This window comes from Patella vulgata, chromosome 4 (assembly GCF_932274485.2).
Source record: "Patella vulgata chromosome 4, xgPatVulg1.2, whole genome shotgun sequence".
Taxonomy (NCBI): Eukaryota; Metazoa; Mollusca; class Gastropoda; family Patellidae; genus Patella; species Patella vulgata.
Window position 1 is genome coordinate 6,261,104 of NC_065882.2, and position 17,768 is coordinate 6,278,871.

The 17,768-nt window shown below is 37.4% G+C and overlaps 2 protein-coding genes across 3 annotated transcripts in view; one reads left to right on the plus strand and one right to left on the minus strand.

Annotated features, from left to right (window-relative positions):
* The first annotated feature begins 3,471 nt into the window (after positions 1–3,471).
* Positions 3,472–17,768, plus strand: part of LOC126817386 (scavenger receptor class F member 1) — a 69,655-nt gene continuing 55,358 nt past the window's right edge. The window contains exons 1-2 of the mRNA XM_050544341.2: positions 3,472–3,647; positions 8,266–8,559. Of these exons, the coding sequence (XP_050400298.1) occupies positions 3,578–3,647; positions 8,266–8,559 (364 nt within the window). The 5' untranslated portion in view covers positions 3,472–3,577. The remainder of the gene's footprint in view (positions 3,648–8,265; positions 8,560–17,768) is intronic.
* Positions 11,321–17,768, minus strand: part of LOC126817358 (zinc finger protein 436) — a 52,287-nt gene continuing 45,839 nt past the window's right edge. Inside the window, exon 7 of one of the 2 annotated variants that reach the window (XM_050544256.1) lies at positions 11,321–13,974. In XM_050544256.1, the coding sequence (XP_050400213.1) occupies positions 12,787–13,974 (1,188 nt within the window). In that variant the 3' untranslated portion in view covers positions 11,321–12,786. The other variant, XM_050544262.2, reaches the window with a different exon arrangement.

Sequence of the window (17,768 nt, forward strand, 5' to 3'; positions counted from 1 at the left end):
TTTTATCTGCCGACCAACTGTCAGGGCACATTATTATGACGTATGTATGTGTATGACGTCAGTGGACCCAGAAGTTAACCATTATCCACGTAAGTATCGGCCATTGAACACAGCAGTTACAGTGTAAAGGGGGAGGGGCGCCACTGAAACTTCTGCCCTTTGGCGCCAAATAGGCTTGTGAGGGCCCAGCGTTCACCATGGAAATATCAAATCAGTTGAAGTAGACTGGGGTCAATTAGTTACTTCCGGTTCAATGCTAGACGTCTTTGACGCCCCTTTACCATGTTATTCCTCCGCACAAATATCCTCTGAAACGGGGAGTATTCGTGGGTAACCATTGTAGGAATTTATTCGTGTTCTATGTCCATTTGTACCGACGATATGCGTGAAAAGAGTACGGGCTGTCTCTATATTCGTAACTAAATTTGTCATAGTTTGATTTTCTCTAATCAATCTGTTATATATACCTGGGGCCTGTTTCACGAAATTTTAACTTAAGATAAAATCCAAATTTTAGTAGATACTTCAATTTTAATTGGCTAAGTACTAAAATCAGTCTAATATTATCCAATCAAATTACTAAAATTTGGATTTTATCTTAGTTAAAATTTGGTGAAACAGGCCCCCGGACTTTTTATTTATTTATCTACCGCACTAAAATCAGTCTAATATTATCCAATCAAATTACTAAAATTTGGATTTTATCTTAGTTAAAATTTGGTGAAACAGGCCCCCAGACTTTTTATTTATTTATCTACCGTAATCTTAGAAGTACTTGTACTGTATCTACTCTAATGTATACGAGAGAGAGAGAGAAACTAGGTCATTTCGGGACTAACAGATGGTACAATTCTACTCCTTGTAGAATTGAAACCACGCTAGTTGACTCAATAAAAGATCTTCTGACCCAACGCGCGCGGGTTAACCATTTGGTTACCCAACCCCCGACATCTGTTACAGTCTATGCTGGTTCATGTGGTGAATCCAATTTTGCCAGCTCTCACAATATGTTACAGTCTATGCTGGTTCATGTGGTGATTTTTGCCAGCCCTCACAATATGAATTTTGTTGTTGTTCTTAGTGTTTAACGTCCGCTTCCACTATTATCTTAGCGCACGCGCATGGGTCTTTCCTGTGGGAGGAAACCAGTGTACCCGGTTGAGAAGGCGGCCTTATCTCCAAACCACATACGCTCACACCAGGGATCGAAACCACAACAGCAAGCCAGAGGTGACCGGCCAGCTAGAGGTCGAAGCGCAGCACCCCCACCCCCTTAAAGGCTCAATACCACTCTTGTTGTAACTGAATAATATGTCCCAATCTTTATTCTGGTCAACAAATTGTACTATTTTAGAATATTTCAATTAATCGATGATACAAATTTCATCTTAACACACCTTATTTAAAATTTTTGAAAAATTCAACATAATGGTTTGAAACGTCTAACGTAAACCTTTTCAAATAAAACTTCGATTTAAAAATAGGATGTAATGGATAATTTACACAACAGGTAGGACACATAAACATTTAGTACTTAGATAGAGATATTATTTATTTTCTGGAGCTTTCAAGCCAGCAAGAGTGTTATTGTCCCTTTAATATGAAATATGAATTCATTTCCGAGGAGCCTTATATAGTTTATTTGCTCTTCCACCATTTAAATCTGTTCTAACCGCGCCTTAAATTGTTATCTTTAATTCCCATTCTTCACTTCCACTACAACCGGTCACATCTTCATGTACTGTAGGCCATCGAAAGAGAGAGAGAGAGAGAGATGGGGTTTAACGTCCACTCGACACAAACTAGGTCATTTCGGGACTAACATATGGTTTAATTTTATTTCAATAATTCGCTTGCATAGGGGTCTTTAGCAGTGGGAGGAAACCGGAGGACCCGGAGAAAACCCACGAGGTTGGAAGGCCATCGAAAGAAACGAAACGAAATATAGATTTGTATTTTAATCAGATTGTTTCGTTTTAAAAAAAAAAAAAATGATCCCACCTTTGTCCCATCAAATAATGTTGCCTGTAATGTGCGGTCCCTGACCAATCCGCACAGTTTAATTATGTTTAATGATTTTCCAGTACTAAAGAATCGAAGATATATCCGAAGTTTAAATATTATGTTTAATTATGGTCGCTCCGTTTAGCAAAAAAACTTGAATCAATTGTATTTTCAATTTTGTCCATAAATACCATTTACGACCATTATAAATAGTTGGTGGGTAAACCGGAGCTATTCTGAAATCCTGGGACCTGTTTCATGAAATTTTAACCAAGATAAAATCCAAATTTTAGTAATTTGATTGGATAATATTAGACTGATTGTAGTGCTTAGCCAATCAAAATTGAAGTATCTACTAAAATTTGGATTTTATCTTTAGTTAAAATTTCTTGAAACAAGCCCCTGGTTTCTAAGATTATGCCCGGAAGAGTTGGAGGTTAGAATACCATGGAAGGTGAACAATTCGAATCCTTTTTCTGTTCGTATGTTGAATCCGATTTCTGTTCGTGTCCCCAACTGGCCCCAAGTTCACAAAGCATTCTCAGACTTAAGTTAAGAATTTACTCAACTTTCAGTCAGTGTTTATGAGAAATATTTTTTATCCAGAAACACAAAACTTTGCACACAGTTTCATATGGATGTATTTGATACATTAAAACAATAAAAGTTTTATAAAGGGCTATAGTTTAGTTAAAATAAGGCGAACAATGTCAATCTTGATTTCGGTTTGTCACCACCTTACAAGATACATACACCCAGAGCATGTTCATCTTATAATAGAATGGGTTCACCCATATCCACACGACATAACTGAGGTCAAAGAGTACGGTAGCCCGTCCAACTTCGTGGATTTTCTCCGCCCCCCCCCCCCCACACACACACTGCTCAAGACCCCTACGCGAAAGCGAATTATTGAATCAAATTGAACTATATGTTAGTCCCGAAATGACCTAGTTTGTGTTGAGTGGACGTTAAACCCCATTTCGCTCTCTCCCTCTGTAAACAATATTTACGTTAGATTAACTATAATACAGCCAAATAATCAAGACGTGACTCATTTCTACAAATTACAACAGATCGGAAGACGTTACATCCGCTTTGAAACGAGTTACTTCCCTTTGATAAGAGTTTAACTTATGAGTGTATAATTCGTGGCAGTCTATATTTACTAGACAATTACACAGCTATAATTAAATAATTAATTTATATATGTACAATTTAAATATATTTACATCTAGAATGTCTTAAAACAATTCTAACTGAAGAAACTGAATCTTATAATTACAATTCCCAGTTTACCCATTGTTCTTTATATCACCCGCAAAAATACCGAAAAACATACAAAGTTCTTATTGAATAAAATTGGATGACGATATTCATTGACACATGGTTTAATCTTGTTATTGCACATCTTGATTAGGGCACGTCATAGTATATGGAACGGATGTTGTAAGGGTCCAATTAAATATTAAACTTGGTAGAGAATGGGTGTTATATTCGGTTTATCACAAGATGATGTTTAAACGATAATATATATTATACGAGTGAAATGTATACAGACAAATCGTAATCGATGGAGTTACCAGTAGTATTAACTCTCTTCTTTGTCTTATATTTGATAGGATTAGCAGAAGCCCAACGAGGTAAGATTATCGTTTATAGAAGATTAACAAAAATGAAATGAAATTGAGTTTAACGTCCTACTGTTCTGCTACGACTGGGATAATGAAGCCTGACATACGTCACACAGTGTGCTACCAGAAGTTTATCAAATAGGGAATGTTACAGTAACTCTTTCTCACAGGAGAATTAATACAGTTAAAGGCTCAATACCACTCTTGTTGTAACTGAATAATACGTCCCAATCTTTATTCTAGTCAACAAATTGTACTATTTTACAATATTCCAATTAATTGATGATACAAATTTCATCTTAACACTAAATGATTTGAAAAGCCTGACGTAAAACTTTTCAAATATGACTTGGATTTAAAAATATTTCTGAACCCTCTGGACAAGTAAAATAGGATTTAATGGATAATTTACACAAGAGTGTCATTGTCCCTTTAAATGGGACAGCAGTCACTGGTTTATTTTACACAAGCACGACGTTTCGTTAACCATACATTCCTTATACAAGAGCTACATCTGCCTATTGCAGGCCTTTCTTTAGGCCTGGGATATTATATCAATTATTAATTAGACATTTAATTAACTTGACAAGACCATAATCAACTCTCGATGGCGTCGATAGCCTGTGATGTTTATTGGATTAGGTTCCGATTTGCTGTTCGACTTCCATTCATAATTAAATCAAAAGCTGGAGAATCGAGACTATGTTTTTTATCCTACCGACTTTAGTAATGATGATCGAGGCTAGCCCCAATATTCAATCTCTAAAATCTCGGTTCAGAGTGGATCAATTTGACTGAAATTTTCAGCAAATACCCTTTAAATTATTTGGTTTTAAACTATTTTAGTGAGAACTTTCAGCTCCTTATCTAATCTCCCATAATCTATCTTTTAGTATTCTCTTATCAATACTGACAAATTGACTTATCGAAACGTCGTGGCTGTGATTTTTGTTCCATATTATAACTATTCTATAACTATAACGACGTTTCCTAGATTTAGATAAAAAAATTAATTGTTCAATTGGAATGACCCGCTGGGTTTTGTTGATAGGACAAGCTCTATGCGATTTTATATTTAGTTACCTAAAAAGTTGAAGTCAGTCGTTCTACTCATTTTAATTTTATTTCTGTCATAAACTGGTGACAGCTGTACATAGTATTGGCTAGATTTCAACATTTCAACATCTGAGATTATTAGATGTCTTTGGTTCGTTCGTGGGGCTTAACGTTCGCTTCCACCTAGGATAGATAACAAACCTTAATCTCTCAACCCTCCGTGTTTCGAGTTAAGACATGAGCCCATTACCTATAACGTTGCAGCTCCGGGAGCGATTCACACCCGGCATTTTTAAACAAAATTGACAATAGTTTTATTCAAAACAACGATTGATTATTGTTATTTATAATATTTCTACAACACCCAACTACAATTAAGCATATAATCCTACCTGAAACGGGTACAAATCGTCGTTTTTAAAATCGAGGCGTTATGCCGTTACTGATGATGAGTTAGTTGTATTTTACGTCCGCTTCCACCGAGGTGATATCGCAGACCGCCATCTTTTTAAACGATACGCTGTCATCATGAAGGCGGGGCTAAATATAAGGCTTTTATAACAGCCAATCAAAAGGACAATCGAAAGCACAGTAACTATGAATGGATTTTGATGGCGGTGAAATGTCAGACAAAAACAACGCTTCATTAATTTAAACGCGAATATTTGGAGTTAGGTGACAGTTGTGCCACGACATTGGCCTCTGTAAGTTTAATTAATCATAATATCATAAACTTATCTATTTTAAAGATGTTACATGCATTAATAAAGAAATTGAGTTTGCCACTTGGAACTAAAGGCATCCAATCGTAACTAAAAACAAACACATCAGCATATCTCAACGTTTTTAGCTACGTTCTCGTAGCTAACCTAGGATGATAGCGCAGACTAGCTGATTTCCAAATCCGATCGTGACTTACACAATCTGATTAAAATACAGATCTATTTTTCGTTTCGTTATTTTATACTTTCGAGTGTAGTAAACACAAGCAAAACGAAATTTTGAGCAATTAGAAACGAAACGAAATTGGATCTGTGTTCTAATCAGATTAATGCTTTACAGTGACATGTTGTGGATAATTTGTCTGGAAATATTTAATGCTTCAAACACTAGTCTTACTAGGTTTAACATCACAATGACAAAACTCAAAGGAGGCAAGTCTTTAACTCAGTGTTATCCAGATTCTTCGACATTGCAAACACGACTTACTGGTCAATTTAAATCAACATTGATGTTGTTATCTTACTGTGAAAAGATGGGCTTCTGATATCCAATATTTAAAGGGGCTAAATCGCTAATATTTGGGACCTAGAAATTGACACAAATGGGTCACAACGCATATAATAATGTAATATGAATGTATATAAACTGATTTACATTATCGTTTCCGTTTTTACTCTAATTTCAAATCAGTTATGTGGATGGAGAAATATGCCAAAAGACTCAATCGAATGGCAGTCTCTAGTGTCTAGGTATTCCAGTCTACACCGATAGTTTTTATTGCGCATACTCTCCAGATAACAATATGGCGTCCACGTTTGACATGACTTGTGGAATATATCTAGCCTCGTTATTCGAGTCCCTTGTTACAAATGGCGCTGAAACGCATTGTGGTACACGATTCGTGTACCAATGGTAAAATATTTATTTTGTCTTAAATATTAGATATCAGAAGCCCATCTTTTCCCGGTAAGATCACAACATCAATGTTGATTTAAATTGACAAATAATCCGTGTTTTCAATGTCGAAGAATTTGGATGATATTAAGTTAGAGACTTAGCGACTTTAAGACAAACTGAAAATTTTAAAACTGGCAGACGAATCCCGTGGAAAAACTCTCTCAAGCAGCATTTGTAATGAAACGACTTGATGAACGAGGCTAAACATATTCCACAAGAGAATACTACCGTTGTAGACTGAAATAACCAGGCGTCAAAGACTGCCATTTAATTTGGACTCTTCGCGTATTTCGCTGATTATAACTGATTAGAAATTACAGTAAAATACTAAAAACAGAAACGATTTGATATAAATCAGTTCATATACATTATTATTACATGCGTTGAGACCATTTGTGTCCATTTCTAGGTGCCGAAGAATAGCGATTCAGCTCCTTTAAGTCCGTTGAAGATAAAAAGTTGTTATGTGAGACGATGAGAGGATATCTGACAATTCAAAAAAAGAATTGGCTGTCAGTAGATAAAAGATAACGAACAAATTAGAAAAGTCCGTGCATTACCATGTTTTTATTAAGAACAGAATGAATAAAAACGGGGGAATGCACGGGATTTTTCTACTTTTTCTCGTGCCCCTTATCTAGTGACAGTCAATTCTATTTTTGAATTGTGAGAAACCCTCTCAACGTCCCATATAATAATTTTTCAACTTCAACGGAATTATCAGTGAAATGAAATTCGATCGTTTGTCTGTTACCGCTCGTTACTTCAGTCTGTTATATAGAAGGACAACTCGTGTTTGTCATGTTTTGCGTCACTTCCCGTTTCTTCACGTGCTTGTTACATGTCTCCCGTAGCAATGATCTCTGTGTTAAATTATATTTGGAATGTATTTAACCAGTTCTATCACATATGCAATAATGACTGACACCAATATTGTCCTTTAATATCCGATTTGCATTTTCAACGATTTCCGATAATAACTGCCAGAGTTAAGGCCATTGATCACTTTGAAAAATCTTATGGGCACTATAGAGGCTAAAAAGCCATTTCATTCATTCATTCACTCTAGAGGCTAAAGTTAATATAAATTATTTAAGGTCATGAGAAAAACAATCAAAATAAATTTTTCGGGTAACTATTTCATCCATCAACTGGGCACAAAACCAGACCAAACTTTTCTAGAGTAAAACTTGGCGTAGAATACGATGCCGAGTGGTAATCAGTCCGCCGTTGGGGCGTTTTCGAGATATTCGGAGTCAAAGCTCAAATGAGTTCATTTGTACTGAAAGTGAATGCGCAGTCATTGTTGTATTATGAAAAGAAGCTGAAAATGATCGAAAGTAATCACACTTTCAATAAAAATGTAAACTTGATAAATTTACCTTTAGTCTTAGTGACCATGTAGGTCAAAAGGTGAAATTTACCGTTTTTGCACTAGGGAAGATTTAAAGCAATAAAATGTCAACGTAAAATATAAAAAAGGTCAAAGGTGAAATTTACCGTTTTTGCACTAGGGAAGATTTAAAGCAATAAAATGTCAACGTAAAATATAAAAAAACTAAAGCGAAACCTGTTCTAATTAATACTAGGAACATTTAAAATTTATCTTTAGGGGGTCTTAGCACCGAACTTTTACTTTGGAACGTCGAAAATGATCTTGCATAACACAACCAAAACGCTTCGGAACCTGTTTCAAAAATACGTAAAAACTGTTAAATCATTAAATGGCCGAACCGTTCTAATCTACTTAAAATCGATAGTCTAGAGAGTTGATTATGGGCATGTCATGTAAATAAATGTCTGAATAATAGTTTATATAACATTTGCAGCCAACATTTACATAATGCTTCTTTAATTTGCAATTGTAGATATTGTTCATATTATTTTGTAGAATGTGAGAAGGGCTGTTTAAATAACGTATGTAATTCCACCAACGGCGTATGTTCTGACGGTTGTCGGGCAGGATTCTATGGCCAGAGATGCGATCGTGAATGTGAGAAGGGCTGTATAGATAACGCATGTAATTCCGCCAATGGCGTATGTTCCGAAGGTTGTCGGGCAGGATTCTATGGCCAGAGATGCGATAGTGAATGCGGACGGTGTAGGAATAAGCCCTGTGATAAGAGAACCGGAAGATGCACAGAAGGATGTGAGGCAGGGTGGGGAGGAAGCCTTTGCGATCGAGGTAGGATTTGCTTGTAACTTTTTAAAATTTGAAATGATCCCATTTAAAGATAGAGAACACGAGAAAAATGGAAATAGTCCGTACATTTACCTGTTTTTATTCATTATATACTTAAAAAAAACATGATAATGCACGGACTTTTCCTATTTTTCTCGTTTTATCTTATCCAGTGACATTCAATTACTTTTTTCGGATTACCAGATATCCTCTTACAGTCTCATATAACAACTTTTGGTCTTCGAAGGAATTATTAGTGAGCAGAAATTCTTCCATGTATCTGTTATCACTCGTCACTTCAGTTAGTTACATAGAAGGATAAGTCGTGTTTTCCTTTTGCGTTCGTCACTTCCGTTTGTTGAAACCTTCATTACGCAGCTATTGTAGAAATGATCTCTGTGTTAAAATAATATTTGGGACGGGTTTAACCAGTTCTATCACATATGTGATAATGACTGACACCAATATTTTCCGTTAAATTTTGAAAGCGAATCTGATGTTAACATCATATTATCTCCTACAGTCATCGAAATAACGTGGAAAAAACACACACGTCGCTGTAACGTAACACTATATGTATGCACTTAAAGTTGCAATTGCAAATTTTCAAGTTATATTTTTAAAATGTATTAAAATAAAGCCTTAAAATAGATGGTATCCATAAACAGTCCTACCTTGTTAAAGAATAATCCTATTAATCCTATAATTCGCTATTGCCAGCTGAGAAATTGGCAAAAAATATCATTTTTAACTTCAAATTCCAACGTTGGAAAATGGCTGTCCCATGTTGTCAATAGCAAAGCAGGGGAGGTAATTGTGTTGTTATTTCCTGTGTCATAGATTTTTTGAAGGGTGGGAAATAATGCCTATGATCGTATAATAGTGATTTGATAACCTATTGAGCAAAAGACATAAAATTAATTATGTTTTGACTTTCTTAGAAAATTTGAAATTCTCGCTTTAAATGAGCAGAAATATTGTCTCGATGAGAGATTCCGATTCCATAAAATTCTTGGGGGATCTGATTCTCCCAGACCCCACTCCAAACTAACCCCACTCCAAACTAACCCACTCCAAACTAACCCCACTCCCGGATTCCATAGTCTTGATAATCCATTTGATCCGCCCTAAACTAAAATACATTTCTGGTAACTCTTCGAAAATATATATATTTGCGCCTACGCAGCTGCCCTTGTTACGACGTGATGTCAGGTTGTCGCCTTATGAAGATCGACATCACATCACGACATGATACCAATCTACCACCATACCGGACCCCTACCATCTTCAATAGAAGGCTTGATCTCACTTTAACTCCATACATCTAGATGTTGTAAATTATGTCACTTATATGTTTAGTGCTAATTGACAAGGCCAGCTCAATTTTTCGTCATAGGTCACGAGATGTAAACAGGGCTCTAGCTCAGTGGTAGAGCCCTGAACCGGCGACTGCGAGGCGAATGAGTGTCGTCATGGGTTCGATTCCCGTAAGGTTTAGGAAACGTTAGACCCACGGTCCGTGCTTTCTGGGGGGGGGGGGCGTAAAGAACCCTCGCTTCCCGATAACCCCAACCTACAATCTCACCAACAATCACGTGTCCTAACCTTATTTACATTCCAGCGACCTTGACAGAAATTGAGCTGGCCTTAACAAATAGATTTAAACATCGTGGGGTAAGCACATGACTGACTTCATTCAGAACCTGTTATCCAGCCTTCTGTAGAAACGTCTTTCATATTAAATATAACATGAGTGTATCACATGCTTCCTATAAAAATATTTGATAATACAGCCCAACTGATGTGTTTAATTACCTATGAAATTTGAAACTTTGAACTTTTCTGTGCTCTGCTGCTAAAACGTACTTCATGTTACTGCAGTAAAACTAAAACCGGTGAACGAGCCTTTGTTTACGCCTCTATAATGATGGTTCCTTATCTTGCGACAACAATCTAACTACAGTTGCCACCTTGTTTGAACATGACCTTGTACGAAACGCCACCAAGAGAATTTCTAAACGTCACCCCTACTCCAACCATACTGGACGCGGGTCATCTAAATGCCATCAAGAATTCCCTGTCCTAAGCATGTTGGACGATTACCCCCTAAACGCCATCACAAATTCCCTTCTCCCACAATCCATGGCCCGTTTAACTGCAACAATAATTGCCGGTTAGGGAGAGAGAGAGAGAAATGGGGTTTAACGTCCACTCGACACAAACCAGGTCATTTCGGGACTAACATATGGTTTAATTTTATTTCAATAATTCGCCATCGCGTAGGGGTCTTTAGCAGTGGGAGGAAACCGGAGGACCCGGAGAAAACCCACGAGGTTGGACAGGCGACCCTAATCCTTATCACGTACAACCGGGGATTCGAAACCACGCCAGTTGACTCAATGACAGGTCTTATGATACAGCACGCACGTGCTAACCATCCACCCCCCCTTGCCGGTTATGGCCAACTTTAAATTTGGTCAAAGGTCAAGAGATATAAACAGGGCTAGCGCTAATCCCAACCCTGGCCCTAACCCTGGATCTAGCCCTAATGCTTACCATAACTCTAACCTACGATCTCGCCCTACCCTCATTTACATCTCAAGACCTTGACGAAAATTATGTCGGCCTCAATAAATAGATTTAGCCATAATTCCCTGCTCTGGGCCTCCATTATAAAATGTTTCATTTATCGACTTTGATTCACTGATGCCGAAGATGACCCCAAGATGACTCGCAAGATACAAAGAAAGAACTGACAACAATGTACAACAAGATCATTTAATACAAAAATCATGAAAATAGAACAAATATGTATTGATGAAATCAATATATAGGCCCTACTGTACCTACAAGTCGGACGAATATTAGTGATCATGGTGCAGCAGCGGCACCCAAAGCCATGCCTTCAAATTGCTGGAAAGGTTCATCACAGATAAACCAGCGTTGCCAGGCATGATATGCCTATATTTTGCAAGATATGGATAGAGAACAAGCTAAAAAAAGGCGATTTTTTTGTACAATCAGGGGCCATAATCCAGGAAGTTATGGTCTCAAATGCGCGAATATCGAAATGGACTGGGGTATTTGGGATATGAAGATATTTTTTAAGTTTGATCAAAATCAAATAAAAATTGCGACTTCTATAGGGTCCACAACATTCGTATTACATACTTTTACACTATTTGCGTACAAGGAGTGGCCATTTTGTCCGGCAGTTGGGGTCGGATTTATACGAAATTCGATCTCAATCATCATTAGGGTGTAACGGTGATATAGTTAAATGTTGTTTTTTTTAAATTGGATAAAAATTGTGACCTCTAGAGGGACCACAAGCTAAAAACGCGATTTTTCGTACTATGAAGGACCGTAATCCAAGGAGTTACGCGAATATCGACAGGAACCAAGATCTTTGGGTTATAAACATATATTTTAAGTTTCATCAAAATCGGATCAAAATTATGACCTCTAGAGGGTCAATAATCTTGCGATTATCGAAAGAAACCAAGACCTTTGTGATATAAACCATTATTAGTGTATAACTGTGATATATTCACACGTTTTTTTTTTAAATTGAATAATAATTGTGACCGCTAAAGGGACCCCAAGCTAAAAATTCGATTTTTCGTACAATCCGGGGCCATAATACAGTAAGTTACGATCCGATATGCGTAAATATCGAAAGGAACCAAGATCTTTGGGTTACAAACATGCAATTCAAGTTTCATCAAAATCAGATGCAAATTGTGACCTCTTGAGTGTCCACAAGCTAAAATCGTGATTTCTCGTACAATCAGGAGCCATAATCCACGAAGTTTCGATCCGATACTTGCCAATATTGAAAGGAATCAGGATCGTTTGGAGATAAACCTACATTTCAAATTTCGTCAAAATCGATTAAGAATTGGAACCTGTACTAGAGTGTACACAAAAAAAATGTGGACGGTCAGATGGACGGCTGGACAGGTGCGACGACAGTATACGTCCACAAGAAAATGTGGGCGTATAAAAAGATTCGTGGTTTGGCGATGTGTAGAAACTCTCAGCTGATCATTTAAAAAATCTAAATTCATGTTGCCATCATATTGGACTACTGGGCCCTGTTTCACGAAATTGTAACTAAATTTTAGTAATTTGATGGATAATCAAAATTGAAGTATCTACTAAAATTTGGATTTTATCTTTAGTTAAGACTTCGAGAAACAGGTCCCAGTAACGATTTACTGTTTTGGTTTATTCTCCGTGGACTTTTTTTTGGGATTTTGATGATTTCGTGACTTTTTTGGGCTTCTGATGTGTTTTGGAATGTATTTTCATACTATATATTTGAGCAAAGCCTTTGTTACAAACGGGGCAAGTATGATGAGGTACATCGCTATGAATTCTCCGGTGTTGAATCAGGGATTCATTAGATCGGAAAGTTTTGCTACAGGTTTCACACATGTAGGGTTTCTCCCCGGTATGTGTACGGCAGTGAACCTCTAAACCTCGTTTGTCCTTGTAGCGCTTGTTGCACACATCGCATGTGAATCGAGGTGGCACATGACGCTGCATATTGTGATTGCTTCGGAGATGTGCTGAAGCGAAGGACTCCCCACATTTTGAACATTGATAGGGATACACACCATTATGGATATTTAGATGCTCCTGCAAGGTCTGGTGATCTTTGTATGTCTTGTCACACTGATCACACGCGTATTCAACATTTTTGTGTCGTTTTAAATGCGTGCGTAAAGCACTCTCATACTTCAACACCATACCACAGACCTGACAAGCATGCGCACCAGGAGGTTCCGGTTTCTTGGGCAGATCAAGGTGGACTTTTTCATGTCTTAATAAAAATACATTTGAACTGAAGGCTTTTTGACAGACGTTACACTTGAATGGCGTCTCACCAGTGTGGATGCTGCAGTGAGCCACATATTGATTTCTTCTTCGATATCTCTTGCCGCAAACATCACAGCTATATCGTGGTGGGATATGACGTTGGAAATTATGAGCACTTCTTAACTGTGCTGATGTAAATGATTCTTCGCATGTCGAACATTTGTATGGTTTAACGCCCATGTGTGTGTTCATGTGGGCTTGTAATCTCGAGTTCTCTCTGTACGTTTTATCACACAGTTTACACCGATATTCCGTATTTTCATGACGCTTCAAATGTGCGAAGAGCGTCTGTCTGCTCCGGAAGGAATTCCCACAAATATCACACGTAAACGTAAAGTTATTATTTATCGGTCTGGTTTTGACGGTTTGAACACTGGTTCTCTGTGGTGTTGATTTTCCTTCTTGTACAATTTCAGCGCTGGGGTTCATTTCCTGATCAGAATTTTCAACCACAATATTCCTAATACGAATGCTGGTACCTTCGGATATCAATGGCAATTCTTCAATTACTTCAACTTCACGTGTGTGTCCTACCTATCAACAAGAAATGGAATATTTTCTTAACAAACATAAAATTATTATAAGAATATAAAAAACACAAAAAAACACACGAGTGACAATCAGAGATTTCGTTTGGGTCATATTTGCAAGTCTTGACCGGTTGATATTTAAATTGACCTATTGGATAATTCAAGTATCGGTCGATTTACAAACAATAAAACAAGCTATTTCAAAGATTTTTTATTCCATAATAAAAAAATAAAGTCTGCACAAAATATGGAAGGCTTGTAATGCAAAGAGCGGAAACAAGCCCGCACAGCAGACATGTCTCAACAGGCTTATCCGAAAGAAAGAAATGGATGTTTACAAAATTTGATAAGGAAATGATTCTTCAGAGAAGCGCGTTTTCCACATCAAAAAATGTAGCTGTACAGATTTCAGCAAAGGGGGCGACAACTCCGAAATTCTGAATATCGATAGGGTTCATCATCACATGACTCCAATGGATCAAACCAAATTTTAAAAGTTTGCGTAAAAATCTGTAGCCCCTATCGTGTACACCCGGTTTTCGACAAGAGAGAGAGAGAGAGAGAGTGGTGGGGAAAATGAAAGTTGCGGAAAGCTGTATATTAATAGGATTGATTCTCTAAATACCCCAGAGGGGGGTGGGGGCGGCCGAATGATTAGCATGTGCATGCTGTATCATAAGGTCTGTCATTGAGTCAACTGGCGTGGTTTCGAGTAGGGTCGCCTGTCCAACCTTGTGGTTTCCTCCCACTGCTAAAGACTCCTACGTGCAAGCGAATTAATTGAAATAAATTTAAAAACCATATGTTAGTCCCGAAATGACCTAGTTTGTGTCGAGTGGACGTTAAACCCCATTTCTCTCTCTCTTAACATCCCAATGCTTCCACCTTATTTGAAAAAAAAAAAATCAGCTAAAAACTCTTAGACTCTAAAAATGAAGCAGATATCGCATAGCGTTCCATAAGGTGGGTGTGGGAAGGGGATATAACTCTGAAATGTAAAGTTGGTAAGCGCTGTTTATCACCTCATGATGCCCTTAAAATTTGCAACAAACATGTTCAAAAACTGGACTCAATCGCGTTAAGGTTTTCGAGAAAAGGGGGATAACTCGGGAACGACTTCAAGGCTTATCTTCCTTAACCATAAGGTGGGTGTGGGAAGGGGATATAACTCTGAAATGTAAAGTTGGTAAGCGCTGTTTATCACCTCATGATGCCCTTAAAATTTGCAACAAACATGTTCAAAAATTGGACTCAATCGCGTTAAGGTTTTCGAGAAAAGGGGGATAACTCGGGAACGACTTCAAGGCTTATCTTCCTTAACCTTTCCATAATCTTTATCGTGTGTTTTCACGTGCCTTCTCATATTTTGTCTTTGACTAAAACCCTTCTCACAGACTGGACAGAAATGTTCGTATTCATCTTTGTGTACTTTAGAATGAACATATAATAATTCAGCTGAACGAAACCTCTTTTCGCATTCCTTGCACGCGTACGGTAGTTCACCAGTGTGGATTCTCGTATGTGACAACATATTCCTCTTGGATTTGAACGACTTGTTGCATTCCTCACACGAGAAACGTTTAGGCACATGACAACTAAAACCATGAACACTGCGTTTTTGAGGTGAAGGAAACCATTCCTCGCAGTGATCGCATTTATACGGGTTAACTCCCTTGTGGATATTCAAATGTTCCTGTAGCGTTCCTTTATCTTTATAAGATTTACCGCAAACGTCACATTTATATTCTATATTTTCGTGCCGTTTTAAATGAAGAGTAAGGGAAGCCGATGTTTTGAATTTTAATCCACAAGTTGGACAGACGACTTGTTCGATGTTTCCACTATGAACCAATCGCTTGTGCCGTTTAATGTACGTGTGGTCCTTAAATTGTTTGTGGCATATGTCACATTTGTGTAGGATGGCACACGGATTGTGAGACTCCATGTGTTTTTTGTATTTATAATAACGCATTGCTGTGTTACAAATTTTACAGACTGGGTCCTTTCTATTGTCGTTTTTGATACATCGAGAAATATGAGTAGTTAGGTTTTTCTTATTCGTAACATGTTTTTTGCAATGAGGACATGTGGAAGGGCCAATGGCCGGCTTTCTTCCTGTTCTTGCACCAGGTTTAGGCTTCGGTTTGCTTGGTTCTTTGGTGGTTTTCTCGTTTAGGATTTCTGATTTAATGTGCACGTCCGACATCAATATTTTATCATGAACAGGTTTTGGGACAGGTTTTGTTGAGTGGTCTTGATGAGAGATTACAGGGTTATCATCCGCCTCCAGTTTTACCTGTATAAATAATAATACATTTGTAAATATTATCGACTCGGCTTTCTTAGCATACTAATACTACTAATAAAATGTAATAAAATACAGATGTGACGTCATCCTTTGATGTTGGCGTACCATTATTTCCAATAATGTACGGGCAACTTGCCAATCGTACATTATCTATACTAGATGAAATATTGGACGTATTCTATTGAAAAGCTGTAGCTCTATCGTCGTTGCGACATTGTTTTTAAATTTATAGACAAGGAATAGAGAAATAAGATGGGTTAAACAACATGTTTTATCTTTACAAATTAGTCTCTATTGTCAGTATAGTAGCTATGGTATGAGTTTATTTAAAACGCAAATTAATTGTTTGTGAAATAGTGTGAATTAGATAATTGAACGTCCAAAACCCACAGCTACAAAACTATCATATTTGTGAGCAATCGCCAGACAGCAGCTTGATGCCAGAAGGGGAAAGATATAGCAATTTCTATCAGCAGACTTGCCCATATCGAGTCTTGTTGGCTAGGGTTTGAGAATGACTTTAGTATTGTAATCTATACTATGTTTATATGTATCCAGCTTGATATATAAAATGTAAAAAACGATCAGTTGCATTGTTATAACTACTGAAACGCCTTAAGAAAACAGTAAGAAGAAAATACACAACGTGTAGGGGAAGCAAAGACGGCTAGAGACCAATTCTAGACGATCACAAGGCAACTAAGATATGTAGTAAGAAAAGATGCATTGGTCGTACGTAGGATGTGGCGACAGAAATCAATTGCGCGCTCTCCACGTCTGACGAAGGACCCATGGTGCTACATATTATGCGCGGGATAGTGTCTGTATTTTAAGTTGGTTAATGGTCTCGAACTAAAGACATTGCGTAATATAATATATTGAAACATCACTCGGCTAACGCCACGTGCAGTATCAATATATTACTTAATATCTCGCTCTCGACCATTAAACAATACAAGTCAGTTATGTCTGAAATAGGTCTATACACATAAACAAATTCTTCTCCAGCTGTACTAGAAATAGCTCCATGCAAACAAACAAATTCTTCTCTAGAAGAAACCAAAAAAGGTCCATACAAACGAACAAATTCTTCTCTAGATGAAACCAAAATAGATCCATACAAACGAACAAATTCTTCTCTAGAAGAAACCAAAATAGGCCCATACAAACGAACAAATTCTTCTCTAGATGAAACCAAAATAGGCCCATACAAACGAACAAATTCTTCTCTAGATGAATTCAAAATAGGCCCATACAAACGAACAAATTTTGCTCTAGCAGTACACAAAGTAAGTGCATACCAATTCCTCACCAATAATGTTTTGCATATTGGTTAGTTTATGTACACCACAAATATTTAATTATGCTTGAAAACACAATGATAACCACTGCTAAGAATATCCCTATATGTTCACCACAAAGGACTAATTCCTTGTTAGGGAGGTGGGGGGGGGGGTTGGATGGCTGAATGGTTAGCGTGCGCGCGCTGT